General features: G+C 38.9%; 1 protein-coding gene across 2 annotated transcripts in view; it reads right to left on the bottom strand.

The window, feature by feature from the left end:
- Positions 1 to 19,445, bottom strand: part of cdh13 (cadherin 13, H-cadherin (heart)) — a 504,621-nt gene that overhangs the window by 83,170 nt on the left and 402,006 nt on the right. For both annotated transcript variants that reach the window (XM_036585553.1, XM_036585554.1), the window contains 2 exons: positions 626 to 808; positions 11 to 264 (listed from right to left, as the gene is read on the bottom strand). In XM_036585553.1, the coding sequence (XP_036441446.1) occupies positions 11 to 264; positions 626 to 808 (437 nt within the window). The remainder of the gene's footprint in view (positions 1 to 10; positions 265 to 625; positions 809 to 19,445) is intronic.

The following is a 19,445-nucleotide window of genomic DNA, read 5'->3' as shown; positions in this document are numbered from 1 at the left end:
ATCGCCTTACCTTATGCTCTGGACCTGAAGGTAGTCTGGGTCAGTGGCATTGAGCACGGCCACAAAGCTGCCTACTGGGATGTTCTCCGATTTGGTGACCATCAGAGGATCGGGGAAAAAGACAGGTCCTTCGTTGACATCCTGAACTGTGATGTACACAGTGGCTGTGGAGCTGGGGCCGTAAATGACATCAGGTACTAGAGGGTCCTCGTTCTCCACCTTTATCAGCAGAGTGTGAAACATGGTGCTCTCATAGTCCAAAGGCTGGGAAGAAGACAGGGAACAAAAGCAGAACGAAAAACATCATTATCAATGCACCAAACACATCAGACATTCCAGCATTAGACATATCGCTTTTGATTAACAAGGCCAAGTTCTTCCAGTACTTGGTAGCCACCTTCTGATAATGCTACTAATTCTTTGACTGGAACAAAGCAATAACAGCAGAGGCTACACTGTAGCATGTGTTTACAACAGAAATAGACAATGTTACAGTGCTGAGGGGTCCACGTCCCCTCTGATGAGCACATTGAGGTCTTAATTTTTAAGGAGACCATAGCTCAAAAAGATTAAGAACCACAAATCTGAGATCATTTGTTTTGAATAGAGAGGACGGGGTATGTACCTTTACCACAGACAGCATGCCCTCGTTGTTGTCAGGATTTGTATGGATCTCAAAGCTCTGGTTGGGATCCCCATTGATGATGGAGTATATAGCTCTCCAGGCTCCTGTGGCAGGGTCATCCCGGTCATCCACTGTCAGATTCACCACCACGCCCGTAGAACCTTCGTCCACTGATGCCTGGAACTGCAACACAGAGATAAAGACAAAGCACACCACATGAATCAGTCAGGAACTAAGTTAACCTGTACTTGATGAGGTAATGAATTATGGTTCAAGAACTATGGGAGGCAAATCCAGCCAAAAAAGAAATTAAAATTAAAACCATAAAATGAAAATGCAAACCTCTTTTTGACATTTCTTTTTCCAAACATCTGCGCGAATATCCTGCCAAAATTGAAAATGAAATGAAATGTCTACATTTGCAATTTCATTTTTCACATGAGCACGAGCCATTTGTGACAAAAATAAAAATAAATGTAAAACAGCTAATTGTCATTTCATTTTAGTCGTTATTCTGGGTTTTTCACGGCCAAATCTAAAATGAAAAAGCTAATAGAGAAAAGAAAATCCAAGCTTCGCTTTGGCTTTGGCTTTTCTCCATGAAGTGCAGAATACGTGTCAAAACTAAAACCAAAATGCAATGTTTACATTGTTATTTCTTTTTCATAGCAATCGGCTGCATATCTGACAAAATGAAAATGAAAATGCAAAACGGATAAATCAACAGCAAAGTGACAGTTTGTGATTCAGTTTTCGGCATCGATGCGCTTTAGGTGTCAGAATGAAAAGGCAAATGCAAACGAACATCAGCGCCACCTGCTGGACTTTTACTTTTCATTTTCCACTTTTTGATTTCATTTTCAAATTGACCAACATGCAAATATATGTTAATTAGCACTGGGCGGGGCTACAGGGTACATTTTAGGACAGCGTTAGACCTCCAAGTCAGACGGCATCATTCCTCAAGCTAAACGACTTTGAGTCTCGAGAAAAATGTGAGTTTTGAGTTCTGAGTTTTGAGAACATCAGAACAAACACCATCAGAAAAAAACTGGAAATGTTGTACTGGCATTTATATCGAGATACATAATAGTTTTCTAACTTATATGAACCACTATGTGCTCGACCAGGCCTGCGTTTGGTCTGATACCTTTTCTCAGAGGCCGTTTGGTCTGACGTTCAGTTTCACCAGATCTGAGTCATGACGATGGTTTTTCTCGAGACTCAAAGTCGTTTAGCTTGAGGAATGATGCCACTCTGACTCAGAGGTCTGAGGATGTCCCAAAATGTACCCTGTAGCCCGGCCCAGTGCTAATTAACATATATTTGCATGTTGGTCAGTTTGAAAATGAAATCGAAAAGTGGAAAATGTAAAGTAAATGTCCAGCAGGTGGCGCTGATGTTCGTTTGCATTTGCCTTTTCATTCTGACACCTAAAGCACGTCGACGCCGAAAACTGAATCACAAACCGTCACTTTGCTGTTGATTTATCCGTTTTGCATTTTCATTTTCATTTTGTCAGATATGCAGCCGATTGCCGTGAAAAAGAAATAACAATGTAAACATTGCATTTTTGGTTTTAGTTTTGACACATATTCTGCACTTCATGGAGAAAAGCCAAAGCCAAAGTGAAGCTTGGATTTTCTTTTCTCTATTAGCTTTTTCATTTTAGATTTGCCCATGAAAACCAGAATAACGACTAAAATGAAATGACAAATAGCTGTTTTGCATTTATTTTTATTTTTGTCACAAATGGCTCGTGCTCATGTGAAAAATGAAATTGCAAATGTAGGCATTTCATTTCATTTTCAATTTTGGAAGGATATTTGCGCAGATGTTTGGAAAAAGAAATGGCAAAAAGAGGTTTGCATTTTCATTTTATGGTTTTAATTTTAATTTCTTTTTTGGCTGGATTTGCCTCCCATAAAGAACAGGTAATTAGAAATCAGCTTAATAAAACTGTGAAACAAAAACAACAATCTTCAGTTCTTTAAATAACCTTGTTCTACAGTACTTGTTCTCAACTGGTGGGTCACGGCCCATATTTCCAGTTACGACAGCCATTCAGTACAAATGAGATATTCTGAGGAGATTTGATGTAAGATAATCTACTTGCAGAAGGAAAGGGAAAGACAATCGTAGATAAGTGAAAGACAAACAGGAGTTTCCAAAACTGGAGTTTTAACAATGATTAAAAGATACAAAGAAATTGGGACTCCTAACAACCATGCAAGACCTGGTAGACCACCAAAACTGCCACCATCAGATAAACAGTACTTAAAGCTTTCATCTGTGAGGAGAAAATCAAGCTCCACTCTTGCTTCAAATCTGAAAGAATTAACAGGTGTTTCCGTCCATCCTTCCACTGTGAGAAGATAACTCAATACTATGAGTCTGAAAGGATGTGTAGCTGCCAAGAAGTGTTACTGAGAAAAGGAAACAGACAAAAAAGAAAAAAAAAGGTAAGCTGTGTGTGTTCTCAGAATAACATCATGAAATGTGTTTGGGATTATCATGAGAAGCAGAAAGTGCAACCAAAAGACTGACAGTGTGGAAAAACATCTTTAGATTTCTTTACAAAGTAAAAGAGAGTATACTGAGTGTAAAGAATGAAAAAAATATTAAATTGTTGAGGATTCTGCAGAATTTTCTGTTAAATCTGTTTGATGTTTTTTTTTCCTCTGACTGAAAAAAATAAATAAATTGACTTGTACTTAATGGCTTTTTGGGGTGGTCTCTAATTTTTGCACAGTACTGTATATTCATCAAAGATCGTTCTTCTAAGAAATTTCTTCAAAGAAATTCTTCATCGAGCTTCTCACTAAACCAGGGATGCACATTTCCGGTCCTGGAGGGTCAGTGTCCAGCAAAGTTTGGAGGTTTCCCTACTCAAACCCACTCACTAAACCTGGCAATTAACAGATAAATGTAATCAGGTGGGTTTGTGTTTGGAAATCACTGAACTGTGCTGGCCACCGGCCCTCCAGGACCAGAGTTGTGCATCCCCGCACTAAACACCAAGGCAAAGTGCAGTTAAACTCAAACATGCCAATAGTAGACTAACACGAAACAGTACCACGTAGGGCAACATTCAAAATAAGTGAATAAATAGAAACCACACACTAACACATGCACAGCAAACAACAGCAGCATTTCTCAGCATGGCCTCAAATAAATAACACTTTGAATCTGAATATGCTTTTTTCTGTATATGTAGATAAATGTGGTTGCAGAGGCAAGACCAGTTGAGAATGACTGTAGTAGACACTGTGGCTCAGTGGAGGTATGGGAGAAACTCAGTATGTGAGCTCTAAAGCTTTAAATATCCAGCCCAGCCTCTCTCAGACAGAAAGCATTAAGCGATGTTTGTTCTGTCAGACACATCTCCCAAACACTATTGAGTGTTACATGAGCACAGCATTAGATAGAGACAGTGTCTGCTCTCCCTGTGTCCTTCACACAAGCACACAAACACACACACAAAACAGACTGCATTTCTCCACTACTCAAAATACAGAAAAAAAAAAACAGCTTAGATCACAGCAGAATTGGCCATGGAGGAGCTTATAACACACCAACCTATGACAGCTCTTCCTATAAGGGCTACTGCGGCTAAAACAATGCGAGGCAACCTGTTATTGCTCCCCATAAATCTGCACCGCCGTCAATAATGTAAGAAATGTTGAGCAAATCTACCTGAGGCTGTGTCTCCTCTGAGAGAGATCTGAAGCTTCAGCGTGTGTAAAACAACCCTTGCTTTGTTTTTCTCGTTTTTTTTCCCACTAAAAGACACACTAATCTCAGTAGTCCTTCCATAATCCCCCTCAAATTCACAGGGCTGCTTGAGGAGATGAAGTGTTCTTGGCAGGCCAGATGAGTTCTGTTCCTCATCAGCCCCACCATCATTTCTGGTCAACAGTGTGTGAAGTGAACACCCCCCCTTGAGTGCCAAGGTGCGTGTCCTCACTGTGGTCAGTGTAGTGTGGAATGACCCGATGTAGGGGACATATACACACTGCCTGTTAAAAGTTTGGAGAAATTTCATGTGCTGTTTAGATCCTGCAATTTTCAGCATTTACAGCAAAATAATGCCAAAAAAAAATCACTCTTTAGAAAAAAACAGAAGATTTCATCTCCTTGCAGTGTTGACAGCACTCAGGTGTGTAAACCACTTGGGTCACAAGATTTTCAGCATGTGCTTTTGATAATAGCTTGGAAATGAAAACTGTCAAATCATTATTTAGGCAAAACCTTCTCTTACCAGGGAAGATAATTAAATATAAAGCTGAGTGTTTTAAAATGCACCTAAAAAAGGCAATAAGATGTTGAAGACCATGCAAGACATCTGCATGGGCATGAAATTGAAGCCCGAACCCAACATGCACCCACAATTTTGAGACCCAAACCAACTAGGCCAGAATGGTGTTGCTAAATTTGAAATCAAGCCTGAACCAAACCCACATGCACACTCGCAAGCTCTCTATGCTCTGTTTGCTCTCTTTATAACAAAACATGCAGTTGGTCAGTGTTCTACAAGTATGGCAATATCCAGGATATGTTCATAAAAGCATACTGTATTGTATTGTGACATAATTATCACAATAATGACATATATTGTCATATTGCCCAGCCATATAATATACTATTGCAAGCTCTACACAGCATATGGCCAGTGTGCTTTTTTATCTACTAAAATGACCAAGTCATAATGTTGACCAAGTCATAATGTTGACCAAGTCATAATGTTGACAATGACAAATTTGTTATATTCCTTCAAATAAAGACAAATCTACTACATAAAATACCAGTCTTGAGAAACCAAACCCTACCTTGATCCGCGCCAAATGGTGTACATGAACAAACCGCCTGAAACTCGATTATCAGGCCATGTTGGTTTTTTTGTTCAGGTAGCAGATGTCTAGATTATCCCATCAACAGCACAGTGGCTTTCAATAACATGTGGCTTTCAATAACTTGGTGCATTAATTCAGAAGTCAATACAAGTGATACGCTGATAATTTTACAATAAAATCATGTGATTCAATCAGATTTTAAAATCAGAATAACATGTTTTATAAGAACATAATAGATGATTAATAAACTTTATATAACGGTGAATATAACGCTAAAAATCTATCATTACTTGCAAAATTTTAAACAAGTCAAGTTGTCCTTCAACTTTTGCAGCTTATATAGGGTCAGGGAGGGAGCTGCTGTTGGACTGCTTTAGGGCGTGGGGTGAAGTTTGCAGAGTAAAGCTGAGCAGCTGCAGAACCGAGGGGAAGTGGACACTTCTGCTGTTTCGTCAGCCTCAGCGCTTTCTGTACAGAATCTAAACCCCCAGGCAAAGGGGGACCAAAATCAGCACTGCTCAAACAAGCACATGGACAACATATATACACTCTCCTTCCCCCTCTCTGCCTCTCTTTCTCCACTTGATTTTCTCCAGGAGCAACAATTTATTTTCTCATTGCCAATTTCCTGACCTTTATTGTAGCACGTTTTCAATCAGATCCATATCTGCTATGCAGTGTTCTGTGCAGTAAAGAGCATTGTGAGCAGCCAGAGGGGCATTACCACAACCACAGCTACCAATTCTGTCCCTCAGCTGTCAAAAGCCGTTTTATATTACAGCATATCATGTATTACTAGCAGCGAAGCAATCCAAAAGCTAACACTCAGTGACAGAAAGCAGTTGTATCTGTTATGATGACCACTGGCTATCATTATTAACCAGCACTAAAGAGCGCCACCACCAGAGGCCACAACAAAAGCATGAGGCTTCTTTAGAAACATGTGCTTTACTACACAAGACCATTTATAAATCCCCAAAGCACCTTCTGAAGTCTTTGGCATGTGTTCTTTAGCACACACAGTGCATCAAATTATGTCTGCAATAAATTAACAAATTAAAGACTAACCTGGTTCATTGTGAAGAAAACAATATCACACATATCTGCGACAGTATTTGTGGCATCCCTGCTTGCTAGTAAAGCCAAACCTCATGCATTTTATCCCCTTGTTGTGATGTCAGCACTTATCAGCACTCAAACTGTTTAGAACACCTTTAGGGCAAAAGACTTTCAATTTATACTTTAAACAATAGTTTGGAACAGAAAACGATCAAATCATTAATTTGGCAAAACCTGTTCTTTATACTAAAGAAGACACTTTGATGAGTGTTGCAAAATATACTGAAAACAAAACCTTTGAAGCTATTGTTTAACATAGAATTTCACAGATTTTTCAAAATGTCTGTATAATTAAATGTTTTTCATGTAAACAAGGAGTGATTTGATGTGCAATTAGCTGTTCTAGAGAAACTTACGAAGTCAGAATTGCTCACAGTAGTGGTGATAGGAACCAGACATTGAAGCATTTAATGCCTCTAACAGCTCCCTCACAGAAAGACATTACGCGAAATGGTTATGAATATGCTGGCTGAGATGCCAGACACACTGTTTTCTGATAGTTTTGACATCTGTTTTTTCCTAGAACGTACTTTTAAACTGCATTCATGGTAGAGGGGCACATGCAGGGTGGTGTGAGACAAAATTTTCCCAAAGAAAACTTATTTTTTTCAGACTTGGCACTATTTTACCATTGCCAAGATTACATATAAAACTCAGAAGACACATGTAGGTTCACTGGTGGTTTTGGATACTAACTAAAATGGCTATATTTGTGTTCTAGCCATCCCAACCCCTGGTTCACTGCTATCATAAAGAAATGTAAAGGGTCTGCAATGAATTACTTGACTACAAACCACTCAGAACAATGTTATTAACATCTCAGTGACTAAATTCTGCAGAAACTTGAATACAGTGTCAGTGAAAAGCAAACTCTGGAAAATGTAATTATTACCAGAACATTTCAAGGTATAAAAACGTTTGATGTGTCACGCATCCCTCCGGCTCAGACTCTCTTACGAACTCCATTTTCCAGAACTCCCTGGGAGATCATGTGACTGTGGCTCCAACATCATCCACCAATCAGCACTCATCCTCACCTTAACACTAATCTGTCTCACCTGTTCTCTGTATCATGTGATCATACCTAGTTAGGATATAAGGCCAGGCTTTAGACTAGATCAGTGCGAGGTGTTGCTTCTGTCTTTAGAGCTACTGAATGGTCATTCTTGCAGTCATTGCCATACTGTGTAGTGGACTGTGCTTTTTGTGTTGCCCCTTGTGTACCTAGTTTGCTGGTTCCTGTTTCTGTTATGTTTTTCCTTGGATCTTCCTGGATTTGACCTCTGCCTGTTGTGTGACCACGATTTCGGATAACGTTCAAACAAGCAAAGCCTCATTCTCTGATTTTAATCGCAAGCGTCTGGCCAGTTCTGTCTCGTTACATGATGTGTAGTGGAGAAGAAAAAGAACAACTGACCAATCCGTGCTCGGCCCACAGCTCACTCTGAATGTGTGTATTTTGAAAAAGCTAAATTGTGTAGTACATTTTTTTTATTATGTTGAATGGGATTCTTCTCTTTTCACAAAAGCTTGTCTAACCTTGCGAAATTTGCAAAGAAAGAATGCGTTTGTGGCTGGAGCATGAACAGATCAACTGAGTGTCTACATATTTTCATCAGCCAGTTACATCTTATGCTGCACATGGGTCTCTTCACTTCAGAATTTCACAAATCTGCTCTCCACATTTTCCTTAAAAGCAAGGCGAAGGAGAGAAAGCGAGGAAGAGAGAGAGAGACAGTGCGTGGGAAGAGATTCTGCTGCAGGCCATGCGTTGATTACCTCAGTCCCACATTACTTCTGCTCTGATTAGAGATCAGCTACTACAGCGAGCCCTGCAGGTTCTCACACACTCAGCGCTTCCGCCCTGCTGCTCGGAGCCTTACACACACTCTCTCACTGCACCGGCACCAGGAATCATTCCAGCAACAAGCGGGCAGACACGCCTCACTGTGAAACGAAACGTAGAGTCAAAACCAACCTGGCCAAGCCAAAGTTTTAAATGTAAGGCAAAATAAACATCTGCTTAAAAAGAACTGCACCTGTGTGCCTCTGGATTTGGAAGGGCATGCAAGGCCCACAGTGGAGCAGCACACTAGACAAAAGCACACAGCCACACATTTCTCCAGATCGCTGCCCAGTCGCGTTTCATTTAATCATCCAGGGCACTGAAGCGGTCAGATGGATGTATTCAATCTTTGTGGGCAGTTGATACTGAGCCCCTGCCATGCCACTGATAAGACCCCAATTCCTCTGAGTGCACAAAGTAACCAGTGGTGTGAGATACTGGTGGAAATAGCCAGGCTCACTGCAGTCCTGTACTGAGAGAGAAGCATGCTCAATGACCTCCTGGACAGAGAAAGTGACCAGCCTATCACTGGACCACACAGAGCTGTGTGAAGCCAAATACAGTACGAGGTGTTAAAGGAATGTCACTACTGTATAAAGGAAACCTGCTGAAAGTGTAACTTTACAGTAGATGGAAAAAATATATATTTTCAACATCTATTAAAGAGGATTAGGACTGATCATTTAAAATAAAAAGGTAAAAGGTGTAGATGCAAACAAAGTCATTTAGAGTGGCTTGAGGTGAAACTTATCAAGGCAGAATTGTTTACAGTGGTGCTGATAGGAACCAGACGTCTGAAAAGTTTAATGCCTCAAAAAGTTACCTCCTATAAAGTTCTAACATGAAATGGTTATGAATATTGCTGTTGTCGGAGCAAAACCTTGAATCGCCAAAATAAGAATTTTACAGGAGAAGGGAAAAACATATTTTACTTTTAATGTAAGTCAATGGAACCAGACCTTTTTCCAAGTCATTTTTATTTGTTTCTGTCCATTCATCAGGAAATTTACACACAATGTAAAGAGCAGCAGGCATTTTCAAATTATGTCAAAACTGAAAGATAACAAAAACGGAGATATAAGGTTTTCTTCCGACAGCAGTGATGTGTTGCCAAAAGCCTAAGATGTTGTTTTATGATTGCGATGAAGTTTGGTGGAGAGGCATTTGCAGGGTGCTGTAAGTCAAATTAGTTTCAAAAAACAATTATTTTTTTTCCGAAGTATTATTTTGGCATTATCAACATTACATATAAAACTCAGAAGACATGTGCAGGCTCACTGGTTGTTTTGCATAGTAAATAAAATGGCCACTCAATAATGCCAGGTTTGTCAGACATCAGAGGGCGCTCCCAAGCAAGTCCAAAACAATGAGTTTCTATAGAACTTTTCTGCAAAATGTATAATCACATACCAATTGAAAGAGGAGGTCATAGAGTTTCTGACTGTCACCGGAAGATGGCTCCCTTCAATCTGCGAGGAGATGGAGACCCCTGAGCAGAAAGCGTTTCGCGTTCTCCACTTCAATAAGAGTGAATTCGTCGTAACTGTGCAATGTGATTTTCGTCGGCAGTGAACCTCCAACAGCACAGAGCGTTCGACGTTGCTCCCACAACACTGGTTGATCTCCGAAATCACATTGAAAGAGCTGTGAGTACAGTGACACGCGACATGCTCAATCGAGTATGGGATGAATTTGACTATCGTGTTGATGTCATATTGAGGTCATATTGAGTACTTTAAAATTACATAATAAACTTTATGCTCACTTAAACCATTTGCAATTCACTGCATTGTTCTGAAATGATTTACAACTGAAATAAATGGGATGAATCATTTTGAATCATATGTGTTGCACATGTTTCAACCCTTGGTTCCTATCACCACCACTGCACCAATTTGAGAATGTGAGTTTCCCTACATTGCACCATTTCACATCAAAAAAATCAATACAACATTCTCTAATGGTCTCACTTCCCCAACCTCTCAACCGGTGTTTTGATGCCTCCATAATCAAACTAAATAATCAATATGCTCATATAAAAAATGTTCACATTTTCTCCATTTTATCTTTTCTTGCCTCATCTAACACATGTTCTGGAATATCTCTTTCATTGCCGTGACATTGTCTCTGTGCTTGATTATCGTCACTCTGTCATAAACGTCTTGTTTACTTGTTTGTTCACTGTAAAAAAGAAAAAAAAAAAAGAGAAAACTTCTGTCTCTGAAATGATAACTTTGCAGCAGAAGGAAAAATAACATTCTTAACATCTGTCAATGTAGCACAATTAAAACAATTATGCTACATTCTATTGGTTCACTGGGCATAAAACATTCATACATTTCAAGGGCAGCTAGTACTTTCAATTAGCGTAAAAAATAGTGAGTTAGGAGATTTTCTTATGACAGAAACAATGTGGTGAGAGGAAGAAAACATTAAATTACCTCTTAAAGACACTCCTCCATGTGAGGTATGAATAGCTTCATGAACGATTTTCATTGACGCTAATAAACATACGGGATATTAGTGACAAGCAACATAATGAGCTTATTTTTCTTTCCATTGTACAATACATCTGCCTCCTGCCACTTGCTACGAGAGCTCTGCACACTGTAACCTTTTTAAAGCAAAGCCGTCTGACTGATTTAAAAACAGGTGAGAATAAAGGCTGTGGAGTGTTTTCCCTGGATAAATAGATTCCAGACAATAACAAGCCCTCTGTGAGACCTATTGGAGTAGAGGCTCACAGTGCTCCACAATGTGTGTGCTTGTGTAATGTGAAGGGCCTCAGGTCAAGGTATGTGTGTGTGTGTGTGTGTGTAAAAATCACAACAAAGGTGATGTGTTGAACAGTAGGAGTCACCCTCCCCACCCTCTCTCCCTCTCTCCTCTCAGATAGATCAGTGAGTCTGAGGAAGGCTGAGGGTCCTTCATCAGCAGTGTGAAGCCCCTCCAGAGGCTGCACTGTCACATCAGGGCTTTCCTCATACTGCATACAGAGAAAGCCCTCTCTCTGCTCCAGTCTCTGCTCAAAAGAGTCAGAAAAGTAACCTGAGCCTTGGCAGAGCGCGCAGAGTAATAAGAAGCTCCCGCTGTAGGGTATGCCTGTTAGAGACAGGATGGCAGAAACTCACCCAGACCCTAAACCTGCTCAAGCGAAGTATCAAACAGCCTCACATCATTACACTAGATAATACAAAGACCTTGTAAAAGTTTTGCTACACTCTTAAAAAGGGATTCTGCCAATTTTCCAAAGTTTCTTCAAAGTTAAATGGTTAAAGGGGAATAAATTGGATTTTGTAAATTTTGTACATAACTAAATGATTTGGATAATTAATGGTTTGTAAACAAACTCATTCAGACTGGCTTGATGTGAAAAGCCCCATTCTAGAGAAACTTACTGAGTCACAATGGTGGTGATGGGAATCAGACATCTGATGAGATTAACGCTGCTATAAGCAACGTCAGAGAAACTTATTATACGACACAGTTATGAACATGCTGCCCAGTAATCCATTAATATTAATCCATTCAAGACACAGAGACAAATGTGGGACATTCTGGCACTATCAACATTACATATAAAACTCAGAAGATGTGTGGTTTCATTGGTGATTTTCTATAGTAAATAAAAAAGGCTATAATTGTGTTGTACACATCATGACCCCTGGTTCCTATGCCCACCACTGTAAAGAAATCTGAGTTTGCAAGTTTCGCTGCAATGAACCATTCTGAATGGCTTGTTTACCACTGAATTATGAAGAATGTTTTAGAAATTGGTGAAATTCTCTTTTAAGATGTTAACCAAGGCATTCAAAGTGGTTTGATAAGAAACGCTCCATTCTAGACAACCACAGCTGTTGTTCATCATGGTGGTGACAGAAACTAGATATCCAAAGTGTTTAATGTGCACAAAACCTACATCACAAAAAGTTACTAGATGAAATGGTGAGGTATACCTTGCCTGATATCTGAAATATTATTTTATGATAGTTTAAGGAAGGCCTTTGACATTTTTAATGCATTTATTGTGAAGAGGTTTTAGGACGCTGTTAGGCCAAATAGTCCCCAAAGAAAATCACTGTAAAGACAATGAGCCAGAGACAGCAAGTCACATCAAACCACTTGGAAGGATTTTGTTTACATTTCAATGACTGAGTTTTGTGAAAATTTAATACACTGTACCTTTAATAGACTGAAAAGCAACAGGAAAAAAAGGAAACATTGGAAAAATGCATTATTGTCAGAATATTTCAGGGTATTCCTAAACTTATGATATGTAGTGAAGAGGAAAAAGATGTAATGAAGAAGAATAGAACAACTGACCAATCCATGCTTTGCCCACAATTCACTCTGAATGTGTGTATTTTAACAAAAACTAAATTGTGTGGTATAATTTTTATTAAGCTGAATGAGATTTTTTGTCTGTATTCAGTAGAACTTTTTCAACCTTGCAAGATCTGCAAAAAAAAAAATGCCTTTGTGAACAGAGCATGGTTAGATCAACCGAGTGTTTTCATATTTTCACCTGCCAGAGACATTTGTTGCTGAAAATTGGGCTCTTCATTTCTGAATGTCACAAATTGCGCAGAGCTAGAGAAATCAGTAAAATTCCCCTCAACAACAACAAAAAAATTGTAAATGGTTCTTGGCTTTGATAAACAGTTCTAAGGAAAAAAAAACATAAACTCTTAAAAAAGATGGTGCTTCAAAGGTTCTTTAGTAAAGAAAATGGTTCACTGAACACTCATGAACACTCAAAGAACCCTCTACATAATTACAGGGCTCTTTGCATGATGAAAGCGTTCTTCAGACTAATGGAACCTTTCTGAAAAGGGTTCTATATAGCACCCACAAGAGTTTTTTTATTGTTATGATGTCAAGCTTTTAACAATAGAAGAACCCTTTTAAAAAGGAACCATCTATAACACATTCATGTACACTTTCCATCAATCTGAAGAACCCTTTCATGATGAAAAGAACCTTTCAATCATGCAAAGGGAAGGGTTCTCTGAGTGTTCATGGTGTTCATATATATATATATCTCATCACTCCGATGCAGGGGCATCCCAGCTTGTTCGAAGCTCCATATACTGAGGAGCACATTGCGCATTGTATCATTCGTCCTAACAAGAGTTATGACAGAATATTTGGGGCCTCTTTCGGGTGAATCTTCCTACACTATATATATATATATATATATATATATATATATATATATATATATATATATATATATATATATAAATTGCTATAACACCTTGGTTCTTAAAGATTCATTCCTTCACAGGTTCTTTTGTAATATACAAAAGTGATCTTCTATGGCTTCATGCAAATGAATTTGATTTTTTTTTCACATTTATTTGAGAGAGTGCGCATCAACTGCAGAATGTTAGATGTATGGGGGCAGAAGTGGAGGCTGGATCCAAGTGAGAGTTTTTTTCTAATAAAGTCAAAGTCCAGATTAACATTGAGTAAACAAAAACAAAGTACAGTGGTATCCATGACAACTACCAAGATTTAAAATAAGAAATAAACAACAGAGTACTACATACAAACTCTATGACTCTGCATAAGTAGCCTATAATGCTAGACAAAGAACTAAAACTATATAAGGTCTGTATATACACAGCAATGAACAAGACACAGATGCAGATGAACAAGACACACATGCAAATGATTCCAAGGTGGGACTACAGACTAGGCACAGCTTTCAGATGACAAGGAGATCCAATTACTGAGGAGGTAGGACAGGAGTGGAGACCGGAAGGGGCGGACCCTGTCCGAGGATACTGTGACAAGATGTGATTTTTTGCAAAACATGATCATAGTAGGATCAGTAAATTTTCATTCATCTTTGAAACACTGTGAGGACATGAATTATCATAACACAAAAAATATGCCTTATAAATACACTGGGTTTTTTCTGTTTACGAGAACATCAGCAGACTTGTGAGATGTCTTCATAGTTTGTAATGAGTACATAGGACAGATGGTCTTCATAAAAAGTGTCTCCGAGTTATCACTTGCGCTCTTTAATTGGGAGTTTATGGCAGACAATGCCAGTAATGAGAGCAATGAATGTTAGGAACAAATGAGTCATTAGAGGCACTTTAGCCTGGAAGACAGGGATAAAATTAGATTAGATTAGCCTTTTCTCATCCTCCTCAAAGAACAGTGCTTGTATTTCATTGCTCAGCTGGTAGGAAAGATTAAAAATGGCAAAACTGGGGGAAACTGGCATGTGTTAATAGTGGACTCGAACATGAAAAGGTCAGCTGATCCAAACTGTGTGTTTTATAGACTATTTTGTATGACGTCATACGAGTTTATTAGACAAAATGGGTCACAGAGTTTGTACTCAGGAAGTAGTAACAAGATTACTAGGACAGAGAGCACACAAAGAAACCCCCGCTCAGTCAGATCTTATTAACTCTTCAAGGAAGATGCAAACTTTTTTCTCAACACAACAATGTTTCTGCTGTTTAATCACATAATTTCTCAGTGCTGTTGCATTTATTAGATGTGTAATCTAACAATCTACAAAAATCTACACATTTTTATTTTGTTGGTGTCAATTTTTCACAAGCTGAACAGGAATATGAACAGATTATGAGGCCTTGTTCAGACAGCCAGCTCAAATATGATTTTTTGCCATATCCGAATTGAGCAGGACAGATTTTCTGCAGTCTTTATGGCAAAAATCTGACTTTTTCTAATCAGATTCAAGCCATATTTGTATTAGGATTTCTGGATATCTGACCAGTCAGAGTTTTTTTCTGTCATTCAGTGCATGGCATTTCATGACATCAGAATGTGCAACAACATAGTAAGTAGTGCATATTTACATATGATAGCTTAACCCTCTGGGGTCCACGAACTTGCCCGTGTGTCAAATTTTAATGATAATACAGCACAGAAATATGGCTCAAACATTTCTTTCCATCACATCTTATCACAAGACCATAAATGACTCACACCCAGAGTTATGAGGTTATGAAGAGGAGCTGAGATACATGTCATCTGCTTCTCCCCATGTGTGACTGGTGAATTCGTGTGTCTGTCTACATTTTGTGTGAAACTGACCAATGGACATCCAAAAGACTTACCCAACACCCTTCATTCTACATTTAGTTAACAGTTTTCAGTTACAAGTTTACAGCCGCTGAAGTTGCTGCAGCAGTTTTAAAAGGTCCGACAAAGATAATGGAGTATTTTGATATGAAACATATGGGTATCATGTTATATGCAAGTGCCCCTGGTTCATTAAAAGATTTGAACTTACAGCATGTCTCTGAATATTACAGGTACAGCTAATAGTTTGTTAGCAGTCCGTTGACCAGATCAACCCACAGTAATATCACATTATGCTCATGGCGTAGTTAATAAAAAATGAAATGCTGTGGTGAAATAAAACATTGTGATTGTTCTATTAGCTAGTTATTATCGTTAGGTTCTTAGTTTTGCCCCTACCTGTTCGGTGTATATATGCATACGTTTTTACTATGGCAGCCGCTGTGAATAAGCAAGAAAATGTGACTACAGTCTGACTACACAAATCAGATTTGGTTACTTGTGACTTGAAATCTGAATAGTCAGTCTAAAACATCAGATATAAAGTCTGTTTGGCCCTGAACAAAGCCTAAGGCACAGGTCAGTTGTGTTTTATTGCTACTGTGATTACTGCAGTCAGTAATAAGAGCTTACTGAGCCACGTTGTGATCTGAAAGAAACTGAGTGTTTACTCTGAGAAAATGACAGTACATCCAGCATTAAAGGACGCCTTGTCCATCTTTTACTCAGTGATAGAAAGCTCAGGTTGTATACACTGATATGTTTCACCCTGGCCAAAGTCTGGGCATTTTTCACAATGAGAATGCTGATCAAGGCTCAGCTTCATCTGCTGTACTTATGAATAAAACTGTCTTTATGAATACAAAGTACATGGGAGTTGATACTTAGAGTGCCCCTTAACTAAGCACACATGATCTGGTCTGTTTAACCTTGAGAAGCCATAGTTAACAATGTTAACAAAAGCATGATGTAATTTAATAGTTATTATTTATCACTCTTGGCTCATTGAACCAGAAACGAGAAATCCTGTCAGTAGTGCAGATTCTAAACTCTCAACTGATACCACATTTGAGATTGTTAGTAATATTGTATTGATGGGTTGACGAATCAGACACTCGCAGATGTAAAATAAACCATGAGGTTTATTAAAAGGAGTATGATATGAAACAGTAGCGCTAACCCCAGACCAGGTCAAAAACAAGAATAGCCTATGAACAGGCAAAAAGAGTAACCTTTGCCAAAGGGGTAAATACGAGAATCAATAATGGTAGACAAAACAGGGTCATAACAAGAGAATAGACTACAGACGAAAGGCTCGGAACAGAGTGGTCCTTCTGGTGACATCCGGTATGAATTAAAGTAATGCGTGGCCATGACTTAGTAAGGTGTGGGAATGAGATACTAATGCGTGGCCACAACTTAGTAAGGCGTGGAGCGAGATCATGCCTTATTAAGTTGTGGTCAAGGCTTAACTATGTCGTTCCAATGCCTTACTAAGTCGTGGCCAAGCATTATTTTTATTTATGTAGGATGTCACCAGCAGAGCTCTGTACAAGAGCAAATAGGTGAAAACTATTAGAATTCAAGTGACAACAATCTGCTGACTGATTGATGATTGGATGGCTGGGCTCATGTGACTGGCTGATGCATCTTGGGAACTGAAGATAGTGACAGTCTGTTTGAGAGTTGGGAAGCGTGAGAAATATTACGATTTGAACTGATTCAACTGTTAGGTTTTTGCTTCCTGACATCACGACAAACCAGTTCACCTGTCAAATGCAAACTGAATGAAATTAATTTCATTCCTTAACTCACTACATAATCAAATATGCAATTATGTAACTACATTTCAATAGTGTAGCAAAATGACAGCAGTAATTTGACTTCTAAGAGTTCAACTTTGATGATAGTGCTTTTGGTGCACTCATGATTCTGGCAAATTCTCTCATGCTTCACTCGGCTTTATATGCTGCAGCGATCTAGCTCTTTTAGCAATAACAATTTGAAATCCACATGAAGCCATACCGCTGCTTCTTATTTGAGTGCCGTTCAGCTGCTCTTTTGAATGACTGCATGTGACACAGAAATAGTGAATAGTTGGCACCAGCTGAGGTAGAAGCACAATTTATTCAAAAGTGAGCAGAACAAAACCTTAGCAGTGATGACTAATGCAGTATAAGACTGGAGGGTTTTCTGGTAAACAATTTAGACCTAGGAATTGCAAAATAAGCCACAGAGGGATTTGCATGTATAAGAAATATGTTCAGCAAATAACCTGTGGTGGTGTGTATTCATCACAGAATGGGGAAGCTAATCAGTCCTGCCAACTATAAACATAAATGCACATTAATGCTCACTAATGCCTACTCATTATGCCTCTGTAATTTCTCTTGCAGATTTAATGTGGGGTTATATAATATTATTCAGAATGTTTCTCTTCTTGATATGCCTCTTATGCCATATTAGGCATATTCTTGATTTAATGCACTTTGCGTAATCACTATTAAAACTTATTTGAAAACCACGCGGTGGCTTCATTGTGAAACTCAACTAACCACATCCATGACTTTGATTACGAATATAATATGAGCTTATTAAGGTATTTTTTCACCTTGCCTTTTTTCCATCTTTATCATACAGCTCTTCTGCTCAGTCTGCAACCACATCATTCTAACCACCAGCAACACAGCCCCACCTTATTGACTGAAAGAGAAGAATCCAGCCATCATTCTAGTTAAATGCAAAAGCCAAGTGCTGTTTTACCAACCAAGAATGGCACACGGCACAGGTGGGATTGTAAGGCTCTGTGGTGCATTGTAGGCTGCCGACTTACGAAGAAGACACAACGACAGACATTTCCACGGTGGAAATATAAAATGTAAAATGAATCTAAAATACATTGTATGTTAAAGGACGTAGGAAGAGGACGCTGGGTTTTGAAGTAGCACTCCATCCTTTGACTGGTTAATGAAAGCCTGCTGAATAAAGGGGACTCTTCAAAGCCAAAGCAGCACAGTGCTTTGGCTCTTGTCAGAAAGCACAAGGTCTGAAGGACACAACAAGATGCTGAATAATCCACTCAAGTGGTAGTTGATGGTTCAGATATCATCTATGGCGACATGAGATTGCATGGCCATGGAGCTTATGGACTGTCATTAAAAATGAATAAAAGATCAAAGAAGAGCAGGGAAAGCAAGTTTTTGCCAGTGCCGTTCGTTCTCTTTCAAGGTTGAAGAGCTACCGTCATCAGTCGCTGCATTACAAATAATGAGAGCAATTGTGTCCAATATTTCAGATGGTCACTAAGAAACCAGAAAACATGCATGACTCACTGGCCGCTGTCCACGAACCGAGCTTGATCAAAACTTTTTCAGCCCTTCCACAGCAGGAAGCTTTAGAGCTTGATTCGCAAGCTTGTTTGGTCAGCCAATTGTTTAATGTTCATAATGTTCATGCTCTTTCAGAGCTGCAATCACTGCATTACAAATAATAAAAGTAATTGAGTCCAATATCTCTGCAGGCCACTAGGAAACCAGCAAACATACTGCTGTACTTCCATGAACTGAGCTTGAACACAACAGTACAGGGGTCTCAAACTCAAATTACCTGGAGGCCACTGGCCAGGTGGTCTTTTCCAAGGGGGCTGGTTGAAAACAAAAAGGAAGGAAAAAGGCGTTGCATATTTTTTACCCCAAATATGATTTTTTACTACTTAAAATATTTCATCTAATGTTTTAAATGATGTATTAATGATCTATCAAATTATCAATTCATCTGTCGCCACAAGCCACAAGTACTACTACTACTACCCCTACTACTATTACTACTACTAACTACAATAATAACTAATATTATTAGTAGTACTACTAGTAGTAGTAGCAGCAGCATGCAGACTTTGATTTATTCATCACACAGTTCAATTACATCAAGC

Source organism: Colossoma macropomum, unplaced genomic scaffold (assembly GCF_904425465.1).
Source record: "Colossoma macropomum unplaced genomic scaffold, Colossoma_macropomum, whole genome shotgun sequence".
NCBI classification, from domain to species: domain Eukaryota; kingdom Metazoa; phylum Chordata; class Actinopteri; order Characiformes; family Serrasalmidae; genus Colossoma; species Colossoma macropomum.
This window is presented reverse-complemented; position numbering and strand designations above follow the sequence as displayed.